Source organism: Ceratosolen solmsi, unplaced genomic scaffold, assembly GCF_000503995.2.
Source record: "Ceratosolen solmsi marchali unplaced genomic scaffold, CerSol_1.0 scaffold10, whole genome shotgun sequence".
Taxonomy (NCBI): Eukaryota; Metazoa; Arthropoda; class Insecta; order Hymenoptera; family Agaonidae; genus Ceratosolen; species Ceratosolen solmsi.
In genome coordinates this window covers 12962585-12985813 of record NW_011948412.1, presented here as the reverse complement: position 1 = coordinate 12985813, position 23229 = coordinate 12962585, and the positions used below count along the sequence as shown (strand labels likewise).

The 23229-nt window shown below is 25.8% G+C and overlaps 2 protein-coding genes across 2 annotated transcripts; both read left to right on the top strand.

Annotated features, from left to right (window-relative positions):
• The first annotated feature begins 1469 nt into the window (after window positions 1-1469).
• Window positions 1470-7047, top strand: Nmt (N-myristoyl transferase). The gene is made up of 8 exons (XM_011496725.1): window positions 1470-1549; window positions 1874-1985; window positions 2908-3191; window positions 3303-3513; window positions 3610-3726; window positions 3812-4163; window positions 4874-5143; window positions 6582-7047. Exons 2-8 carry the CDS (start codon window positions 1888-1890, stop codon window positions 6738-6740), a joined length of 1491 nt encoding a protein of 496 aa, XP_011495027.1. The 5' UTR covers window positions 1470-1549; window positions 1874-1887; the 3' UTR covers window positions 6741-7047.
• Window positions 7048-13255: 6208 nt separating this feature from the next.
• LOC105365060 (hyaluronidase-like) lies at window positions 13256-21240 on the top strand. The gene is given in 6 exon segments (XM_011503143.1): window positions 13256-13359; window positions 17413-17627; window positions 17863-18195; window positions 18198-18279; window positions 20404-20614; window positions 21021-21240. Coding segments are annotated over 6 exon segments (1119 nt in total). The 3' UTR covers window positions 21195-21240.
• The last annotated feature ends 1989 nt before the right edge of the window (window positions 21241-23229 follow it).

Here is a 23229-nt window from a genome sequence, read left to right as displayed (position 1 = left end):
TTATGACAAAATTGTCCTACCGTCTCTTGATAATATATTTTGACAAGATTTTATACAGAATTTTTTTCCATTTTATGGAAACATTTTTTTATATAAGCATTTGTTCAGAACTAATGAAGATAAGGTATAACGAAGAGGTATTAATAATAAAAATTGATGACAATATAAAAATTTATGAAAATATAAATTTTATATTTTTACTAACATTAGAAAAGAAACTTTGACTATGAGAAATTTGACTATAAATAATATACGATAATTTATAAAAGGTTACACATGTTTGTATGTTTGTTTGTTTGTTTGTTTTTTCTTTTTCTAAGCAAACTATTAGAAATTCTAAGTAAAAATCAAATGAAAACTGTTGTAGTGCCAATATTGAATAAAAACTTTAAATTAAACTTTTTTAATATTTTATTTTCTAACATTATGGCAATGAAAATGAAAACAATCGATTATGGTTAATATAATTTAACAATAAAAATGCAATTAAATTACCGTGTGAAAGAACCGAATGATTAATTATTCCATTCGCTGACGAGACAATCTTACATGTTGATCTAACAATTCGAAAAAGAATTCTAGGCTATAAAAAGTAGAAGCTCGTTAATTTATTAATCCAAAATATTTTTTCAATTGATCGTATAAATGATATAAATGACATATACAAAAGATTACAACGAATCGCCAACATCAACTTAACAACGATAACCTGTAATTTTATTATCCAATTATTTAAGCCACAATTTATATAAGAATATTGTAAATCAGTCGAGCGTATTCCTCGATAAAGCCGATATTTATTAACTTTCATAGGACAATTTATAACCTTATTGGCAGTTAATTATTATTCAAATAATTGGGAAATTGAAGTAGTCGATAAGCCACAATGAAATTAGCCAAGGAAAGTAAAGTTTTCAAATTATTATAAAGTCATTAGTCACAACTACAACGACAACTGTTTGACGAACTTCAATTGAAATTGTTTTTGCATAAAAGGCGAAAAAACAATAAACTCGAATGTGAAGAAATAATAATCAAACGATTTATATAACTATTCTAATTATTTTTAATCATTGTTATTAGTGTTGTATTAGTGTTGTATTAGCGGTAGTAGTGGTAGTAGTGGTAGTAGTGGTAGTAGTGGTAGTAGTGGTAGTAGGGGTAGTAGTAGGTACAGCAGTAGCAGCAGTAATAGTAGTTGTTATTGTTATTAAATTTACCAGTTTGCCGGCTTGACCATTGCAGCAAGGCCCACGGATATAATGGATCTTTCAAACAAATGCAAACATTAACTATACGTATATAAGATGGCGCCATATTCCATATAACAATTATAATACTCTCGTAGGTAAAATACAGTAGTAATCTTCACGAAGACTACTGGAATCAACATCTCATCATTCATGTCACGACCGCGGCTACGACTCACAATACGCGATTGTAGAATGTTGAACGTAGACTGTAGTGTAATATAGGTAAAATAGCTTAGAGCATGCGAATTCTGAATATCGAGGAGTGATAGAAGAGAACGAGTGTATGGGATAACAACGTAAGATTTTAAACCGTTTCAATAGCTGGTCTGCTCACTTTTTTACGGGAGGTTATACTATTTTGTATATTAATGGAAAAGTGTAGCTAAATAACCTACGTAAATGAATAAGGAAATTAATTAATTAATACCTATCTATCTATCTGTCTATCTATATATCTATATATCTATATATATGCATACATAAATATATACATACATAAATATATATAGATATATAGATATATTATTTTTATACATATTATACATATTCTTATATAACCGTATATATGAATTCATGAACGCAAGTATATATTTATACGTGTATGTATGTATGCATGTAAGTACGTATAAAGATAATGGAAAACAATGTGGAGTCTGGCAAGAGCAGGTCTGCGGTGCCGATGAAACCAGAGAACGATGAGGAGAATCAGGAAAAAGATGGCAGAAGTAAAAGGTAAGGGTTTTGACTTTAAGCTTTATGCAATAAAGGAGTGGATGTGTTTTTTTCTTTTTATTATTATTACGCGAGGTTTGTAATAAGAAGTATTTTAATTTTGGCAATGGTACTATCACCTCCACCCGGCTTCTATTTAACTTGCACGACCTTTGTGGAAGTACGGTGATGAAATAAATGAACAAATTCACATTTATCCAACTTTCTGCAAAATTGCCAAATATTTTATAGTTGTATTACATCAGCGCTCTTCTTTCCTGTCCTATTCTATTTGTTCAATATTGATCATATGAACACGTCGTTTTAACGAGGATAACCTGCAATAGTTTAAAGTTAAAAATTATTTTAACTATATTTTGTTATTTTTATTATAAGTTAATTTAACTACTTAAAATATATTTTGTACGTATAGATTTAGTCGTTAATAGCAAGTATTATTAAATCTCTATTGATTAAAAGTTTTATCTATATATAAAATATATATTTGTAATATATCGATATATATATATATATATATATATATATATATTAATCAAGTACTAAATTACAAGAATTTAAAATACATGAAATTATACATTCAGTTATAATAACTATTATAATTGTTAATAAATTTAATAATATGCAAATAAAACTACGAATGAAAAAGTGCAGTTATATTATTATTATTATTATTATTATTATTATCATTATTATTTATACTTTTTTAATATAGAAATTTTCTTCTGATTACACGCTGAATTTTTCTCAATGAGTTATATTAATGTTCTATTTTAATATAACAAAATAATCGATAAATAATAACGATAATCAAATTGTTAAGATATTCTTTTTATATTTTTTTTTGTATGTGTGTGTGCGTGTTTCTTTTAAAATCTATCATTAGAGATTCACTATGCGCTTTAATTCTTAATATTTAAATTAGCTCCAAGAAGCATAACAGTAAGAAAAAGACTCAAAATGCTCAAAGTGCTCAAAATTCTGAAAATGCCGCTACAGCTGTGACGGAAAGTAGTGATAATTATGGCAAGATAAATCCAGTGGTATTCGTACCTACACAAGTGCCAAGCACTTACGCCAACTTTTCCGTTAAGGATATACAAATGGCTATGGACGTCTTGAAATTACAATGTAAATCTGCCAAAACGCCGGAGGAAGCCATGCAAAAACCTTATCAATTTTGGAGCACTCAGCCAGTACCAAAAATGGGTAAAACTCAATATGTATCTTATAGCATAAATAAAATAAGACGATTCAAGGTTGTAAATCGATATATATTAACCAAGTGCTAAATTATAGTTATAATTTTTATTTTTATAGATGAGAAAATTGTTTGTAACGAACCGATCGAGCCTGATAAAGTATCAGTGCGTGCGGATCCCTATTCCCTTCCAGCAGGCTTTCATTGGGATACGTTAAATGTGGATGATCCATTAGTACTCGCAGAATTATATACATTATTGTCAGAAAATTATGTCGAAGATGACGATGCTATGTTTAGGTTTGATTATCCTCCTGACTTTTTAAAATGGTAAAGTTCTCGATTTATTTATTAGTTTATTATATTAAATATCTCGTAAATTATTAGGAATTTAATATTTCTTTTTTTTTTTTTTTTTTTTACTAGGGCTCTACAGCCTCCCGGTGGGTGCAACGAATGGCACTGTGCAGTAAGAGTTACTAAAAGTAATCGTTTAGTATGTTTTATATCCGCTATTCCTGCAGCTGTAAGGGTTTATGATAAGTAAGTTTATCATGAAATGTGATTGTCATTTTAAAATATTATTGTCAAACAGAGTAAAAGTACTATGTTTCTTCTACTCTTTCAGGGTTCAAAAAATGGTAGAAATTAATTTCTTATGTGTTCACAAAAAGTTACGATCTAAACGTGTCGCTCCCGTATTGATTCATGAAATTACAAGAAGAGTAAATCTAATGGGAATATTTCAAGCAGTGTACACTGCTGGTATAGTGCTTCCTAAGCCCATTTCCACGTGCAGATACTGGCATCGTTCTTTAAATCCAAAGAAGCTAATTGAAATAAAATTTTCACACTTGTCACGAAACATGACAATGCAGAGGACTTTAAAATTTTACAAGTTGCCAGAAACTACAAAAGTCCCAGGCTTTAGGAAATTTGCATCGGACGATGTGGCCCAATGTCATAAACTTCTGAATAATGTACAGTTTTTATTGTTTTCCTTCTAAAGAATGTATTTTAATTATTATTTAACTAACGTTAGGGCATCAAGAATTGATCACCTAATTAAGAATGATACTTTTTCCTATTTTGAGGCAAATCCAAAATACTTGATCATACCCCACTTGTTTAAGTCTAATGTCATGTCCCAAACTGCATCTAAGTTCAGGTAATAGTTTTTACTTTCTGATTTATTTATTACAATTCATATGCCGTTTCTTTATTTTCCACTGTAACTTCAAATTCAACTCATCTTCACTTTGATCATTCGATTAACTTAACAATATTTAATGAAATATGATACATCCTCCACCCCCACCCCATTTAACATATAATTAGTTATATATATATATATATATATATATATATATATGTCATTTTATTTGCCCTATTTATACTCGAATATTGGTCTAATTCTTCTAGATAATATATTATAGGTAATAGTTTTTTACATTCTATTTATCTTTTATGATTTTATATGGTATTTCGTTATCAGCGAAATGAAAACTTTATAACTAGTCTTTATTTACCAAGTCATTATCAAGTCTAATAATATTGTCAAAACAAGAAAGAAAAAGAAAAATATAATGATAAAGATAAAGATAAATGTAGAGATTGATGTCTCGAAGCCTATTAAGTTTCATCAAATTATTAATAAAATGTTCGCTTTCTTTTTTTTTTTTTTATTTAGTACCTCAATAAATTTGACTTGGCGCCAATATTCACTCAAGAAGAATTTACGCATTGGTTCATGCCGCAAACTGGTATAGTGGATACTTTCGTTGTGGAAAATCCCGAAACTAAGCTCATTACGGATATGGTAAGCTACTACACTTTACCAAGTTCGGTAATGCACCACCAGATACATAAAACTCTACGTGCCGCGTATAGTTTCTACAATGTCTCTACAGAAACTCCTTGGTTGGATCTCATGCAGGATGCACTCATATCAGCTAGAAATGTAAGAAAATATTTTATACTTTTTAAGCGCTGTAAATAGTATAGAGGAAAATTGTTGCATTACAGAATTATCAAACATATTTGAAATATAAATTTTTTTAGTATATATGTTTAAGGCGTTTGAATTAAGAATATATATCATGTTATTTATAGATTCCAAATAATTTTATTTAAATATCTATATCTCAGAATTATAGAGATATTTAAGTATATGAACTTTAAACAGATTTCAATAATCATTTTGGAGAACAAATATAATTCATACAATATTACGAATATTAAAATTATTAAATAACATAAATACTGGTATTATTTATTGTTAGAATGAATTTGGTATAACTATTTTAGTAATTATGTATTCCTCTCTTATACTCAGTATGTGTAAGGCAATTTTTTTAAAATCTATTTCTTATCAAAATATTCCTAAATGTATTTCAATAATAACAAGACAATATTTTAGAATAAAAAAATCGCACATAACTATTTTATATAAATATTTAATTGATATAATTACTGATTTCTATCGATGATTATAGTTATCTTTACGCTCGTTATGAAAATTTGATCTTATCAATGATTATTTGTCTTAATTACATCAATGCTACTTAATCCTAATTATGTAATAAAGTAAAGAATGTTACTTTTCATGCATTTAGAATTTGGAACTACCAATAGTGTAATTATTAATCTATATATTTAAAAATTTGTATCATAATAAGAATATAATATTTGTAAAATAAAATTATATTCCACTACTTTAAATTTATATAAAATTCAAACTTATGAAATGACATTTTTTTATCAGATATATTTGAATAGATCTTAAATGAAAGTAAATTATTGTTTAGAAGAATGTAAAAATATTTTATAGCATATTTTCTTATATTTAAGATATAATTTAAGTTTAGAAATATGAATAAAAATGAGGGTTTAAAGTTAAAAAAATATATATTTTGACCTTAATTTTATCTAACAATGATAAAATATGTTTCCATAATAATGCAACGAAGTTAAACGAACAATTTGTATAAATATGATTAATCATATTAAATTCATATTAAAAATTATACATATTTTTTCATGTTTGAATTTCCTTAAGCGTGTTATATAATTTAATTTTAGCCGAGTAGTAATATTTATAATTAATTTCATTCGGAAACATTCGGAATTCCACTCATTATATTTTCATCGGACAGAATTTGAATTTAATGAAAAAGTAATGATATTAATAATCTAAAGATTTTAACTCATTTTTTTTTTTTTTTTATGGTAAATTAAATTTGAATTTCATGATAAAGATTACCGTTAATTAATAATTAATATCCAATTGGACAGTACAAATTTATGATAAAAATATCATTTTCTCAAATAACAATATTTAAATATAATGCATGAATATGGTCTGGTGAATTTCAATGTTAGTTTTTATTTATTTACAGTTGGGCTTCGACGTATTCAACGCGCTTGATCTTATGGATAACAAGGAATTTCTCGAGCCCCTTAAGTTCGGAATTGGTGATGGTAATCTACAGTACTATTTATATAATTGGCGATGTCCAAGCATAGCGTCAAATAAAATTGGTATTGTGCTGCAGTAAAACAAAAAAGAAGTAATAGAAACAAAATAATTCTTTAACGGATATTCTTAAATTCAACTTGTTGAAATATATGCAAAATGGAGATGTGTATGTATTTTTTTTAAGTGAATGAATCTAGCAGCATTAACAATCACAAATAATGACAGCTGTTGATGAGATTATATAAAGAAACAAATGAAACATAAGAAACAAATAATTGTTAATACTATTATTAAATCTACATTACTGCTGTTGCTGATACATCACTATTAAGGAGTTAATAATGCGATGAATTTTAATCTGGTGAAATACACAATAGAAAAAAAAATAGAAATGCAATACAAGAAAAAGACTTTCTTTTACAACCTGATATGCTTAGAAAATAAAGTTAAGATGTTTTCTTTTAATTAAAAAAATTTTAGTGAGAATTTCATTATTGACATTTTTTGCAATAAGAATTAAATTAATAATAAAGTTATTTTAAGCAGACAAGTCAGTATCAGTATGTCTATATATATATATATATATATATATATATATATATATATATATATATAATAAAAAAATAGTACTGAAAATAAAGTACCAAGCTTTACACATGCACCACAAACGAATAAGGTCTCGGATATTATTTATAGCTTATCCCATTTCGTGTAAATTAAGTTTAAAAATATTAAGTTGTATAGCTATTCCAAAGAGATAATTGATTTTTTCTTAATGAATAATGTTTATTAGAAATCTTAAAACCAATATTGCCCCAGTCTTAGATTTATTTGGATCATCGTACATGTGTAACGACGTTAAAACTATATTCTACATAATTTATTTCAAATAAACAAGACGGACTGTATTACTTATAAAATAATTATAATTTATGAAAATACTTATCTTTCTTTGACAAATGTTGGAAATATAATTAGTTATTGTTCAACATGAAAGTAATAGTTGTTTATTTTTCGAAAGATTTTCATGGAATTTGAGTATGCAGGTAAATACATGCGTGAGTACGTGTTTGCATGAATATGACGTAATAGAATAGTAATGTCCTTGAAAAAGTATTAGAATCAATGTCATTGTGGTTATGTATGTATGCATACATTCGTGCAGGTATGTATATATATTTTCACATCCATTGAAATATAGTAAAATAAGTGATAGTATTGGATGATCAGCCTACATTGGATACGAGAACACATGCATAGGTATATACGATTAAAAAAAAAATATTCGTTGTAAGTTATAAATAGCCCATCTGGTTGAATACAGTCTGTTGATTAAGTAAATTGAACCTTATAAAATAATTAAATTATTTAACATTAATTTTAATCATAGAAATATAAATTAAAATTAAAAATTTATTATTACTTTATCTTTATATGCTTCGTCAAGAGCTCTGAAATATATTTGTCAAAATTCCATTTATTTTATACATAAGTATTAATTTTATTCTGTTCCATCTTTTACAATTCTTTTTCAATTTCTTCAATATCGTAGATAATTTTAGAGTTATAAAAAGCATTGCAAATAAATTTTTATATACCGTAGATTACCATTTTATAAATTTATATAAATTATCAAAGTGTATTTGGCATACTTTTATAGTACTTATATCTCAAGTATTTGTAGATATTTTATAAGTTTTTACAAGTATGGTGAACAAATATTATTTCAACATTTATAATATTTTTAATTCTCGTACAGAAAAGGAAATTAAAAAAGTATTATTGCATTCCTTATGTGCTATAAGATTTTTTAACAATACTATATAGTATGATTGACATTAAAATGTCAAACATGCTCTAAGATTTTAATCAGTCATTAATGCATCATTAAAACAATAATTTTTGTTAATACATCCTATATAAAGTTTATTTATTATGCAGGTAGGTGTAATAAAACTATCTAGGAGACATAATTTTATAAAGAATCTAAAATGATTTAAAAGTGACACTCGTTCTTTTTTTCTTTTTTTTTATAATAGCTTTTTAGTTATCTATTTTTATCTTAAAGTTTACTTTTTATACTTTATTATTATATTATTTTTAGTAGGTAATTTATTCATCATAATTTTCTTCTGTATATTTGCAATCACTAATTCATCACTAAAATATTTCTGAAATGTCTTTTAAAATTAATTTTTTATTTATAGACACATATATTTATCAACAAACAAAATTATACACAAGAATGTAGAATATGTTTGCACATATTTCGATAATAATTAGAGGCGTCATGCACAAATTGCTAATCATTTCTTTAATATTTACAGTGCATTTATTCGGTTAATACGGCTATTCTACTTGATATAGTGCATCTGTATATCAGATTTTTATGCAAAATATTCTTTATAATCAAATTTCGATCTCGTCCCTATAATTCCCTAAAAATTCTAGGAGAACGTATATGCGTATGTCGTTTTCAAATTCCTGTAGTTTTCACTAGAATATCATCCGCATTTAAGTGGGAAACTACAGAGCATCTGACGTCAGGCTCATAACTTCAATGCATATCATACTTATATACATAATACCCAATTTTTCGGTGTTAAGTATTTTTGGATAAAGTCTTATATAATCGATCGCTTCTCATTTGTATTTGTTTTGTTTTGTTTTGTTTTGTTTTTTTTTTTAAAGAATTATCTTATTAAAATAAGATTTACTATCGTTTTATAAAAAACTATTTAATTAATTTTCAAAAGGAAGAAAAAAAAAGATCGATCGATTACTAATTGTAAATGTCTATTATAGCTGATACATTCGATAATAATTACTAAATTTAATTAATATGAACAATTAATAACAAATAAGTTATTTTAAGCATTTTATGAAAATATACATGTGTATTACTCTTTTATTAAATGAATTAGGATTAAATGAAAATAGCGATCCAACTTTCTTTAAGAATAACCATTACAGCGAACTTGGTTTTGGCTCTTTGATTGCAAAATTACATGTAACGAAGATTACTTTTTTCAAAGATTGTGAAATATAAGTAAGTCGTTAAAAAAAAAAAAAAATTATAAAATTTATTATAAAAATGTAAAAATTCGTTGCATAAAAAATATCAAATATGTTTAAATTATAATAATTTATTAACGAGTTAAGAATCAATGGAATTTAATAGGAAAAGCAGTATTAATTTTAAAATGAAAAGTTCATTATATATTGCATATAATTTGTGATTATTAAATATTATTAAATAAAAAATAGTAGTCTTTGAGAGGTATTTTTCAACAAAGTTAAAAATACAGTGGTTAGGAAAATTTGAATATACTTATAATTTGTTATAAATGTAATGTTATAAAAATAACATTTCTTCTCATTTATAAGCATTTAGAAAAATAGTTTCATCAATTTTCGTAAATTATTTGTCTGAAATATTAAGTAAGAAGGTAAGAATTTAAAATGTCTACAGATGTTGAGATACGAGATTACACGCAAGACATATTATGTTGATATATATATATATATATATATATATATCGTTAATTTAAGACGACGCTCATTCTATTTGTTAATATGGTAAAAATACAAACATATAAAAAAGAAGTTGTTACAATAAGAACGAAGTTTGAAAATCTATCGGCTTACTTGCCATCTCAGTCACAGCGTAACTTTCAAATCCAAGTGGCTGCCACTTTTCTTCTATCGATGCATATAACCTCGGCAAGTTACGAGCTTATCGATTTTTCCCAAACTCCTTTCTATTCCGAGCGCAGACAGTTTAAAAAGCAAATTATTTCCATGGATGATGCTTCATCGGGCCAATTACAAGGGCATAAACTTCATAATGCACTATCGAGCGAGTATTCTTGTCATAATACCCGAGAGGCGAGAAAAAATGTCGAAAGTCCCACGACGCTTCCACTTACACACAGTCGCGTATTGTCCTTTAAACGTAGCCACGTGCTTAGCATATTGAAATTGAGCGTAAAGGAGAAATGGACAATCGGAGGACAGTGCAGACGATAAACAGCACGTGTTCGATCGTCCTTGCACGATTTTCCGATGTGAAGACTGTGCAAAGCCTTTATGATTATGTGCCTCGGTGCATTTGAATAGCGAACCCGTGTTGATGGACCTTGACATCAGCCAAGTAACTTATCACCGGCACTCGTATGTGCTCACGTGAACAACAGCAGCGACGAGTACTTATGGGCTACGGTAGCGGTGGCCCTCGCTCCATCCAAACGCGATAATCATGGGATAATCATGGGTACTTCTTACATAGTGTGGCATTTGAAGCCCTCGATAATCAATACCTGAGTACCTTTGGAGCTTTAAAATTTTTTTTATCATCGTCGTGGCGCATCCTTCTTATCGCGCTTTGTTAAGACCTCGTTCGTCTTATTTTCAAATTAAAACCATTTCCTTGAAATTGATAATTCGGAGACTCGTTATATTATCATTGTGAATTAAATTATGTATTTGAATAGATTAATTGATGAATTTTTTTCTAGTCGTTTCGTCGCCTTTTATCATCGCTTATTCTTCAGCTATAGGATGTGATGAATTAATTGCATAAATTACAATACAAATTAGTAACAGTGTATACTGTTTACGCTACTATTACAATGACGCTAATCATATGTAAGATATGAAAGAGTATGTTCTGATGCTTCAATTTTAGATTGGCTGACAATTAGTTATATTTAATGGGCATTATAAAATTTAAAAATTTATTGTAAAAAATTATTTTAAAAATGACACATAAATCAATTGATATATAAAATTGCAGCGTTAATTTCATTTAAGATAAAAGTCCGATACGTAATAAAAACTGAGGCCACTTTCTTTCTTTTTTCTTCCTCTTTTATCTATATAAACATTGCAGTCTAATATACACTTTAATGCATAATCAACAATAAATATTCATAATTATAATAGCACATTTTACATCAATTCTTTAAAAATGAAATTGATTGAAATATACGCTTTTACTCTCTAAAGTTGATTGTAACTTAATTAATTCTTTGAAATTTAAGTTATAATTACAACTTTTGAAATATTCTTAGTTACAATAAATATATTTCCATTAGTTATATAAATAATTGCCCATTCCTTAAATATAAAATTATCAATATTTATGTATACGTGTTGAAATTTATTGAATTAGTGTACTTTATGCCATTTAATCTATTCCGCCATTAAAACTATTTTAATCTAACTAAATATAGTAATTGCTATAATGTTTTTTAATGCTAACTAGATAAAAATAATATTTTGTCTCAAATTTGGTTATCTAAAACGTTGTAAATTTATGCTAATTATTTAGTTGCGCAATTTATTACCTAATCCTTAAAGACTTGAATAAAAATTTATATTTTTTTTTAGTATATTGCGTTATTGATTTCGTAAAAACCGCAAGCTATTTCATCTTGGTACTTTAATGATTATATTTTCAACAATCATTGATTTCAACACAACAACATAAAATACTTGGCATATAATTCTATAAACAGTTTAAAGAAATATAAAATTTGTAATTATTATTTGCAATTTATGTTGTAAATAAATATACATAATATGGAGAATGTTGATAATAACAGCGATAATAATTAATTATAATGAGTAAATTTAATATATTTAAATGAATTTGCTATAAGAATTTATATTTTTCATCATTGGAACGAGTTAAAAATAATATTAAAAATATTAAAGCCTTAAATTATATGAAATTAAAAATATACTAACTAGTTGGTTGTTATTCATTAAAGCGATGCTTTTACTTCTTTAACAAATGAGTCCCTGAATCGATAAATGGGAGATTAAAATAGGAAGGTAGGAATTGATTAATTAATAGTGCATTAAATATTTATAATATCAATTTCGGTTATTTTTTTAATTGAAATTAAAAATAAATCTGATTTATCTACTTAAGGGGGAAATTTTTGGACACAATGTTTAATTATGTCTTAGTTTATAATGTGTAATAAAAAGATGAAGTTTGATTTTATAAATTTTTTTATATATTTATTCATTTTAACTGCGATACATTTATTTGATCGAAAGAAAGAAGAAGGAATAAAATGAAAATGGAAGAACGCGTTGTTTTACATGAAATAAATGTTATAATTAAGATAAGCTCTCGATTCTTATTAATATTTATACAAATATGAATATTTTAAGTAAAGTATTCATTTTGTTTGCTATTTGAGAAAAAAAAAAATTTTTTTCGAAACAATCGACACATTTTTTACTCTTGTACAGATTGTCAATAATACAAAAATAACCAAAACTTTCAGTATATTATGGAAATATATTACAAATAATTATTCCATTAACACCGACTAAAATATATGTAATATTGAAAATTATCTAATACCATTCCCAGTATTAGGAAAATAATTAAAAATAGCCAATGCTAATATCAATGGGATATTACTACTCTTTTTGATTAGCGTATATCCAAAATGTTTTTATCAGCAGATATTCGCGCTACTGACTAACTAAATCAAGTAAAGCTAGGATTTAAAGAGAAAATAGCAGAGAGAGAGAGAGAGAGCCGAAAAAACGAATTTGTTAATAAAAGGTGAAATGGCAGCATTAGGCAAGATAAGAAGGCGTTCCCTTTGCGTGGCCGTTGAAGGAATACAAACGAAATTAAGCAAAATAATGCACATGGCTCACGCGAGCCCCAAGTAAACACGCACACCGATCCCAAGGTGCGCTCGTGATAACGCTATGGCTTGCGTCTAACAATAAATAGACGTGTATTGCACAGGAGGGGTAAAAGCGGGCCCGGGGGTGGGGGAGAGAAGGAGCCGCGAGCTCTGGCAAATAAATGGGCTCGCGATCGCGGATAAATAATGCTGGATTCAGTTAGAGTCGCGACGCATTCTCCAGCTGCCCTACTCGTCCGGTATTGACGATTGATGATACACGATCTAATTAAGCCGTGGGGGCCATCGATGCAGCTCCAAACGTGCCGATGGCTTGTCTTCATCTGCATCTGCCTTAACCATTGGAGCGCTGCGTGTCTCTTCGGGTAAATATTGCGAGGGCTCCAAGCGAATGCGGCCACTACCTTGGCTTTTAGTTTCAAAATTCTATTGCAAACGCATTACATCAATTACCATCCTTTCCTTTCGAATGAACAGCCGTGCCAAAAAGTAACAAGATTCTTCATAATCGCGGCTCAACTATAACTATCCTTACTTTATGCCTAGCACGCGGCTATTTTATAAATCGCAAGCTCAATCCATTATACTAATCGCACAAAAGCCATTGTGTTTATTATATTGTTCTTATTGTCTTGCTTGCTATCTATTCACTTGTAATACAATCTTATCGCCCGAAATATCTTCCATATATATATATATATATATATATATATATATATATGTATATGATTTCATAAAAAAATCATTGATTTTTCAATTATTTTGTATGCCTTTCACTTTTTTTTTTATCGTATATTTAATTTCTCATTGGCAGACATTTTTCACTATTATTACACAATTTAATTAAAGCCTTATTGTGTATAATAATTTTTTTCCATTATATCAATCGTTTCTTACGAGTTGCCAAAATGAATTATTACAATACCGTTAGGCACATTGTTATGAAAACTATTTTTACCGATTTTGTTATTCAACTTTTCACAGCATAAATCATATTACATAGAATAATATACTATTTGCTCGTCTTATTGTCTATTTTAAGAATTAATTTTCATTAAAATGACTTTTCAATCATTTTTAAATGATACAAGCGTACAATCTACGTCGTATTGTATCTGTGACACATAATTCAATAAAATAAATTATAAAAATTTTTAAACAATTTCAATGTGAAAAAAAAAATAGAAAAATAGTTATTAGTTGTAAAATATAATTTAAAACTAATGTAATGTTGTCGTTTTAATTTTATATCTCTGTCGCTGATACTTATTTAATGTTCATAAATAGATTTAAGCCGCAAGCAAATTTAAATAGCAAATAATAAATTTGACTCTAATCAGATTTCAAATACAAAATCGCTTTCGTTAGTCATCTACATATATATGTTCTTACATTTAATCTTCGTTTAGAGTTAACAGTATTGACTCTGTGTCTGTGTGTGTGTGTGCGTGTGTGTTTATGTATGATCATTAAAATATTTAGAAAATTTATATCATTAAAAGAAATTTATCATTCAACAAATATTTCATTTTATTAAAATATATCTATTTACAACATTTCTAATTTTGTTTCGATTATATGTACAATATATATATAAATATGAATAATGTAAGATTGCAAAAAATGCTTAATTATTCATAGAGTAATTATGGTGATAATTTCAATATTTATTTTTCTTAACTGCTTTTTTTTTTTTGTTTTATTCTGATTATGAAATAAGAGTAAGTATTCAAAAAGTGATCAACAGGATGAATTAGAGGTACATTAAATAACCGCAAATGGGAGGATCCAAATCAAATAAGACTGGAGAGAGAGCGAAGCACAGAATTGTAGAGATCATTATGTAGTATTTAATATTTGTATCTGAGCACATTTTAAATACAAAATTACTTAAATATCTTACTCTTTGTTTTATGAACAATTCGTAATTATAAAGAGGTGTAATTACTTATTCTTATTAACAAAGGAAGAATATAATTATTTCAATTTGAAAATTTTCTGCATTTAACTCACTATGATGTAAAAATCATGTAAGATGTATTTTTAAATTTTTAAAAAGAATTCCTGTTTACTAAATATAAAATTGACTTCATTTAATAAGACTGAGTCTATAACTAATTAGATGTTTAATCGTAGAGGCCTATTTTTACAATAATGTAGTTTTTTCAAACAAATAAAAGTCAAAAGGAAATAAAATAATCGATCGCTCTTCTATTAAATATTCAAACTTCATTGTTTTACGAGCAGCTATTAATTATGTGTTCTTGAAATGTATTTTTTCTCCGTACATTTCGTATTATTAGTTTATTTATGGAAAATGAAAAATAATTTACCGTTCATCCTATATTATTGCGAGTTAGAGATCAATATTTGTTAAATGCAAAACACTTTATAATTATACGACTAATATCAGAATAAGACCATAAACTGTTGTATTATAAATGTAAGCCTATATAATTAAACATTAAATTAGTTATGTACTCAAATTATATTTTTTATAATTATATTATATTTGTATAAGGATATGATATCTAGAAGTTTCCTATAAGCTTTTTATTAAGAAAAAATTACTTAGAATAGTATTTCATTAGTAAATGTAATTCATTAAACATTATGATTTTGATATTTAAATTACGCCAACCGACGCCGTTTATTAATGAAAAATTGAAAATTCAATTTAACTTTATTACGTACATATTATAATAAATAATTTGTTAATAACGACAATATAATAATTGAAATGCAGCAATTAATATCTACATATTTATATTTAAAAGATAATAAGCAACTTTAAAATTTTTATAAAAAATTCTTACATTTAAAATATTATATCTTTCGTCTGATATTTCATAATGATATTTACCAAAGTAGATGAATTAAAAAACGATAAAATATGTTTTAGGAAAAATTTTTAGAATGTCAAAACAGTATTTCTCAGTAAGAATAATATAAATATATATGACTTTTTTTTATTTAATTCTTTAATTTTTACATTCAAAAAATATATTTATTGTTATACAAAATCAATAAATGTATATATGTATATATGTTTTGTTAATTAATCTTCATATGAAATAACTTCTTTCTGTGATAATTGAATATTACAATTACGAGAACAATTTTTTTGGTTTGTCTTATTCCGTTTATTTTATATTTTTTAAATCGTCTTTTCTAAAAAATTTTTTTAACTGTCGCACTAACATTTATTGACTCGCTTTTTGTCCGCATTTAATATTCTCGTTGTTAGATAGTTATATATAGTTCCTTGTTGAAATCATAAATATTATTACGCACATTATTTTGTCAAGTATATGATTTCGTTTGAATTTCGTAAAGAATAATTTTGATCGATTGTCGATTGATAGATAAAAATACAAATCTACTACGATTTTCACATAATAATAATTTAAGTCACGAGTTAAATAAATATTTTATTAATGCGAAAAGTTAAAATAATCAACAGTTTGTAAACTATTTACGATACTCATAATAGAAAGTCTATGTGTAATATAATCAGTATTTTATTCATATTTTAATCAATTTAAAGTAAAAAAAAACCAATAATATATATACATTTCACGTGCACTAAATAAATATATAATATACATATTTTGTACTAATTTTACGCTGTTGTTCTACATAAAAATAACGAAAATCGTATTATTATTATTATTATTATTATTATTATTATTATTATTATTATTATTATTATGTTAGAGAATGTAAAATGAATTATTTATTATATTAATGGTAAGATAATTTATTTTTACATAAATTTACAAATCACTTTCGAAATATAGTAATATTTATAATTTTTTTTATAATATTTTTTTTTTTACTACAACATAGTATTATTGATTAGAAAATTAAGAGAATAATATAGTAATGCTTTTTCATTAAATAAAAATATATTGAATTTTAAAGAATTAATTTTTATCATTTGTAATAATTTTTAAAATTCATGTTGTTTTTGGAATAGTTGATTTTTTTTTTTTGGATTTTCAACTTGAACGAGGCTTAATTGAAATATTTTTTTTTTCGTTTAAATTAAAAAAATTAACGCTCTTTCAGATTCGGATCATCTATTTTTAATTTATTATCTGATAATACAAACAAATTTCAAATATACTGGAATGTTCCTACATTTATGTGCCATAAATATGGTATGGATTTTGGAGAAGTTTCCAACAAGTTTGGTTTTATACAAAATGAGAATGACAAATTCAGGGGTGATAACATTGTAATTTTGTATGATCCTGGTAATTTCCCGGCTTTATTAAAAGATAATGAAGGTAATAAAATACATTATAATATAATTTAAATAGCAATCGTTTTAATTTAATCGGATAAACGTTGAAAATTTTAATAAATATAATAAGTATGTGATATTCACAATTGTTCCTTTTGATTACTGAAAAAATCAATCTGTCTGTGAATATTTTTTTTTTCCATAGAAAATGAAATTTTCAAATGCATCGCCTTTTATTTCGGCCTTTATTAATTGAACAATATTTGCACGACAATATTTAGATAATATCGTGTGGAGAAACGGAGGCCTCCCACAAGAGGGTAATCTCTCGTTGCATCTGCATTACTTTCGGCAGCATCTCGAGGAGCAGATCCCGAATCCTAATTTTTCAGGGATCGCTATCATTGATTTCGAGAGTTGGCGACCAATCTTTCGACAAAATTGGGCTTCTTTGCAGATTTACCGGGACTTGTCCATTGAAATCGAAGGCCAGCGCCATCCGTTTTGGACTTCACAAGCAATAACATTGGAGGCGACGCGTAGGTTTGAAAATTTTGGCAAACTCTTCATGAAGAAAACTTTGGAGATGGCCAAGAATCTAAGACCGGATATTATGCATATCCTTATTGTTTTAACTTAAAGCAGCCAAACGGGAACTGCGATCCGAAGGTCTTTGGAGATAATAACAGGCGAGTATTATTTAGTAGATGTTTATTTTTCCTTTTGAATGATCAATATCGGATGATAAAGACTTTAAACGCTATATACGATGATTGTGAAAAACGATGACAAAAATATTATTGAGCAAAATTTGAAATTAGGAATTTTCGTTGATTATTTATGCTTCGCCACTACGTTACATAAGAACCAATTTTAATGGCAGCAGTGGTTAACGTTTGAAATGCAAAAGTCATTCGAGTATGCGTGCAATAAATTACTTTGTGCATGAAGAATTATCAAAAGAAAAAGTAGAAGATCTGTTAGATCAAGTAAAAAGAAAAAATATTTCTTTATAAATAATATATTTTTATTATCTACGTTAATTAAATATGAATATTTTTTCATTAATTAATTTTTTAACGAGCATGTACAAAGAAGTTATAAATAGACATAATTTGTAAAAATTTTACATTATATTATATGGATTTTGTTATGGAAATAGAGAAATCAAATACTTCATGGCTAATGTAACGTTAATTTAACTCACTTAATTCGTCTAATATTTTTTATAATACTAACATTAAGAACACTTGAGAAGCTTCTGTTTAAACTGCAACGTCTTTTAAGATAAATCAAGCGATTGAAAGGAGACGGAATTAAATCATTCGATAAAGTCCTACACATATAAGTAGCAATGTCATGTAAGACGTACAAATGCAATTTGTACCGTAATTATTGCAAATAAACGACGAAAGGCTATAAAGCCTTAAAATTTTACACATTTAAAGTGCAAATACGAAGGTATAGAGAAATGAATTTAATTATAACAATTGTAAAGGGAACTTTTATTTCTAAATATATATATCAGGAAGAATTAACAAAAAATTTATTAATAAAATTCATTATTTCATTAGCAATATGAGCCAATAAACTTATTATTCAGAAAACTAACATGCGACTAAATTTTATGAAGAAATATAATTTGCTGTTTTATAAATAAAAATACCAAAATAGAAAGGTAAGCAAACAGAGGAGTAAGAAAAAACTTTTGTTTCACGTTATCTATTCGAAAATCTTATACATACATATATGGTTTAATCAATTACGTGTGAATACTTGCTAATAATCAATTTACAGTATTAAACAAATATCAATACATACAAATATTGAAAAATACGTAAAGATCTTTATATGTTCAATTGTATTTTAATATTAATTTTACGTTTCTGATAAAGAAAAAACACAATATTGACATTTATCACATTCTGTTTCGGTTAATATGTCCATAATTCAATAAATATGTAATGTACATTTTATTATAAAAGTTTAATGGTTAATTATTAACAAATTTTATCCACTTCTTAATTTAATCTAATTAAATTCAATATTGAATATTCCACGAATAACTAACTATTTCATTAATTCGATTAATGATAATTGTACATTATTAGTTTCTCGTTTATAGAAAATTATTTATGTTACTAGCTCATGTTCTATAATTTATTGTTTAAGAATCGAGAAAAAATATAAACTGGAAGTTGTGAATTGGTATTTTGGTACCTGCACATTACTACTTACTTTGAAATAAACATATGGAATGTATTAAATAAATACGAATTGCAATAAATAGCTATGAATATATTTTCAAAAAATTTAATCGATTAAAATAAAAATTTGCCTTTATTGCATTTATCGTTAATTACACGAAGATAAAATGGCAGTAGTATCTAATGGCAATATATATTTTAAAATAAACAAACATAATATGCGTTTTTTATTTTGAGAGAGAGAGAGAGAGAGAGAGAGAGAGAGAGAGAGACATATATTGAGATGGTGTTAGTTAATACGTAATAGTATTTGCTTAGAAAATGAGGACTTTTTTAAATTATAAAATTTACACACTTGCAGTGGTTTTCAAATGAAACGCAATGAAATAATTTTTTCATATACTATTCAGATAATATACATATAGCACTTATTGCCATCATCGAGGAGGCGAATGAAATAACTAAAATTTATGAATAAATATTTTTATAAATTTAAGTCAGCGAATAAAATAAGATATAAATATTTTTAACGTTCAATCACTAGATTATAAACATTTTAGAAAATTTTAATCATATGATGAAATTGATTTTTTCACATTATTCCAGAATGTCATGGCTCTTTGAGAATTCAAATATTCTTTTACCGTCCGTGTATCTGCCTCAACAGCTCACTCCCAGTGAAAGAGTGAATCTAGTCAGTGGCATAGTGCAAGAGGCCATTAGATTATCAAGAAGATTTCAAAAGCAGCAGAATATCAGAGTTCTTCCTTATTATTGGTACAAATATCAAGACCGAAAGAATATTTTTCTACAAAAGGTACTTTCCTATTGTTCGATCAAAAAATATTCGTAAACATTTGTCAAATTAAATACCGATAAACTTGAATTTATAATTTGAATACTCTCGATTTCACGCATTTGGGGTCTGATCATTCTAAATAATGATCAAACTATCTAATATAAATTAATTACATCCCTTTTTGTTAATTATTTAATAAAAACATAATAATTAACATGAAGCTAAAATAATTGTAATTCAATAAACTTCAAATTTCAATTATTCAAAGCATTTTGCAAATAAATATTTGAATGCGTGAATTTTATACATATTTAATTTAAATAAATTTTTCTTTTTCTAAATTATAATTTAGATGATCGATCATTTACATTAAATGGCATATACTTATAAGCTTATTGTATCTTTAATATTTATGTGTTTTCAGAGTGATATTGTCAACACGATACAGGAAATAGCAAAACATGGCAGCGACGGAATGATCATTTGGGGTAGCTCGAATGACCTTAATAACTTAAGTAAGTGTGAGAATTTTCAGGCTTATTTTCAACAAATTCTTGGTCCCGCCATTCTTCAAGCACAATATTTATATAAATCTTGAAGCTTAGAAATCAGTTGCTTCATAAATTAGTAAATTTTTTATACAGAAACTAAGCTTCTATTATTAATAGTTGCCAGTTCAATGGCTTCAAGGTATATCGTTATAATTTTAATCGGTTTTTTGATGTATAATAAGCAACTGCAGATATCGTAATGCTTCAGACAAAATATTATGAATGATAAGTGAAATATATTAGGTTGTAACAATCAAATTTTCAGCACATACTTTTAAAGTGTGGAAATGATTAATCTTAATAACGTAAACGTCAGCTTTCAACCATGTAAAAGGTATACCAACTTCTATGCTTATCTATATTTCCGCAGCGTCGATCGAGTAACTAAGAAATTGTTCAATCTATATGTACGTAAATACAGATCTAGGCAAGAATAATAGGCAATATAATAATAATAATAATTAAAAAAAGAAAAAAAAAAGATAATGGAGATAATTATATAACTAAGTATTGACAATGATAGGACAATATATAGATATATTATATTAGATATCTTAAATCGCTATAATTACTTGCCTGACTTGAATTAATTATAATATACTAATTCTAATTTACATATATTATATATTTTATTTTACTTTTAAAGAATGTCAAATGTATTTGACTGCGTGAACTTTGAATTCGATACTATAATATTATATGCTTATATTTCTGTAATTATATAAAACATAATTAAATAATGTAATTAAAATTTATTCAAAATAGTTGAATGAAATTCGTTACGTTGAAATGAAATGCGATTTTATGAATGTTCTTAAATTATTATTTTATCATGTACATTATAAATTAGTATTAAAATCGCTTATTTGTATTATAAAGTAGTAAAAGTTAATATGCGAATATTTTAAATTATTATTTTAACATTTAACTTAAATAACGGCATCTAATTTTCATATATTAAATAATTACATATTTATTATGATTATTATTTCTTAGGAATTTTGAAATATTATTGAATATATTAAAAATGTAGGCGTGATGTTAAAGGATCTCCGTTTCAACCAAAGAAAAACTTTTCTTACCATATATTACACTCTACCTAACATTAAAGGAGAATAAGTTAAAATATATTTTTTACAATAGTATGTTAATACAGAAATGATGAATGTATCTTTAATTGTAAATAGTAAGCGAATTATAATATCGATTAAAGATTTTATTAAATCATTGCTTAAATATTTTTCTATGATAATGCATACACTATATCGATGCAGAAATTTTATTTAATATATATATATATATATATATATTAAAATACCTGATGTAAAAGCTTAATATAATAAAACATCTATTCTGTAATAATGATTTTAATTATTAACAATCGTATAATCATATAATTAAAAATTAAAATTTTTAATTAGTTAAAACATGTAATTTTGGATCATAAAAAATTAGACATTATTATTTAAAACAGTTTTTTTTATGCATTGAATATAATACCTTTAATTAACTTTAATAGGTTTGCAGAATATGTGTAAAAAGTATAACATTGCATATGAAATATGCAGCATAGCCCCAAACAAATATAAGTATATATTGTTCAGAATGGAGAATTTTATTTGGTGAAGATATTTAAATTAAAGGTGACCGATTAACGTGGAATATCGTTATCATGTATTTATTAATAACAATAGTTTTCACGTATTTATGGGTAATTCAAGCCAATGTTTAAAATCGTTTAATTTATATATATAAAGTTAATTATTTATAAATATATAAAATTTATATTTTATTGTAAAAATTTATATTGTCAGATAGATACTTAGATTTAATTAGAGGACACAATTAATAATAAAAATATAACGTTAGCAATCGGATAGATAAATGGTATTACGGAAACATTGTTATTAATTTTTATAATGAAAGCTAGTTCTAGTATTGCATAGAGGCTCCATGAAAGAGAGCAATTAATGAAAAGATTTACTTGCAGGACTAAAGTTACATTGATCTTAGAAGTTATCAACGTCAAAATTATAATTGGATATAGATAAATAAATAAATTTCAAGACATAAAAATATAAC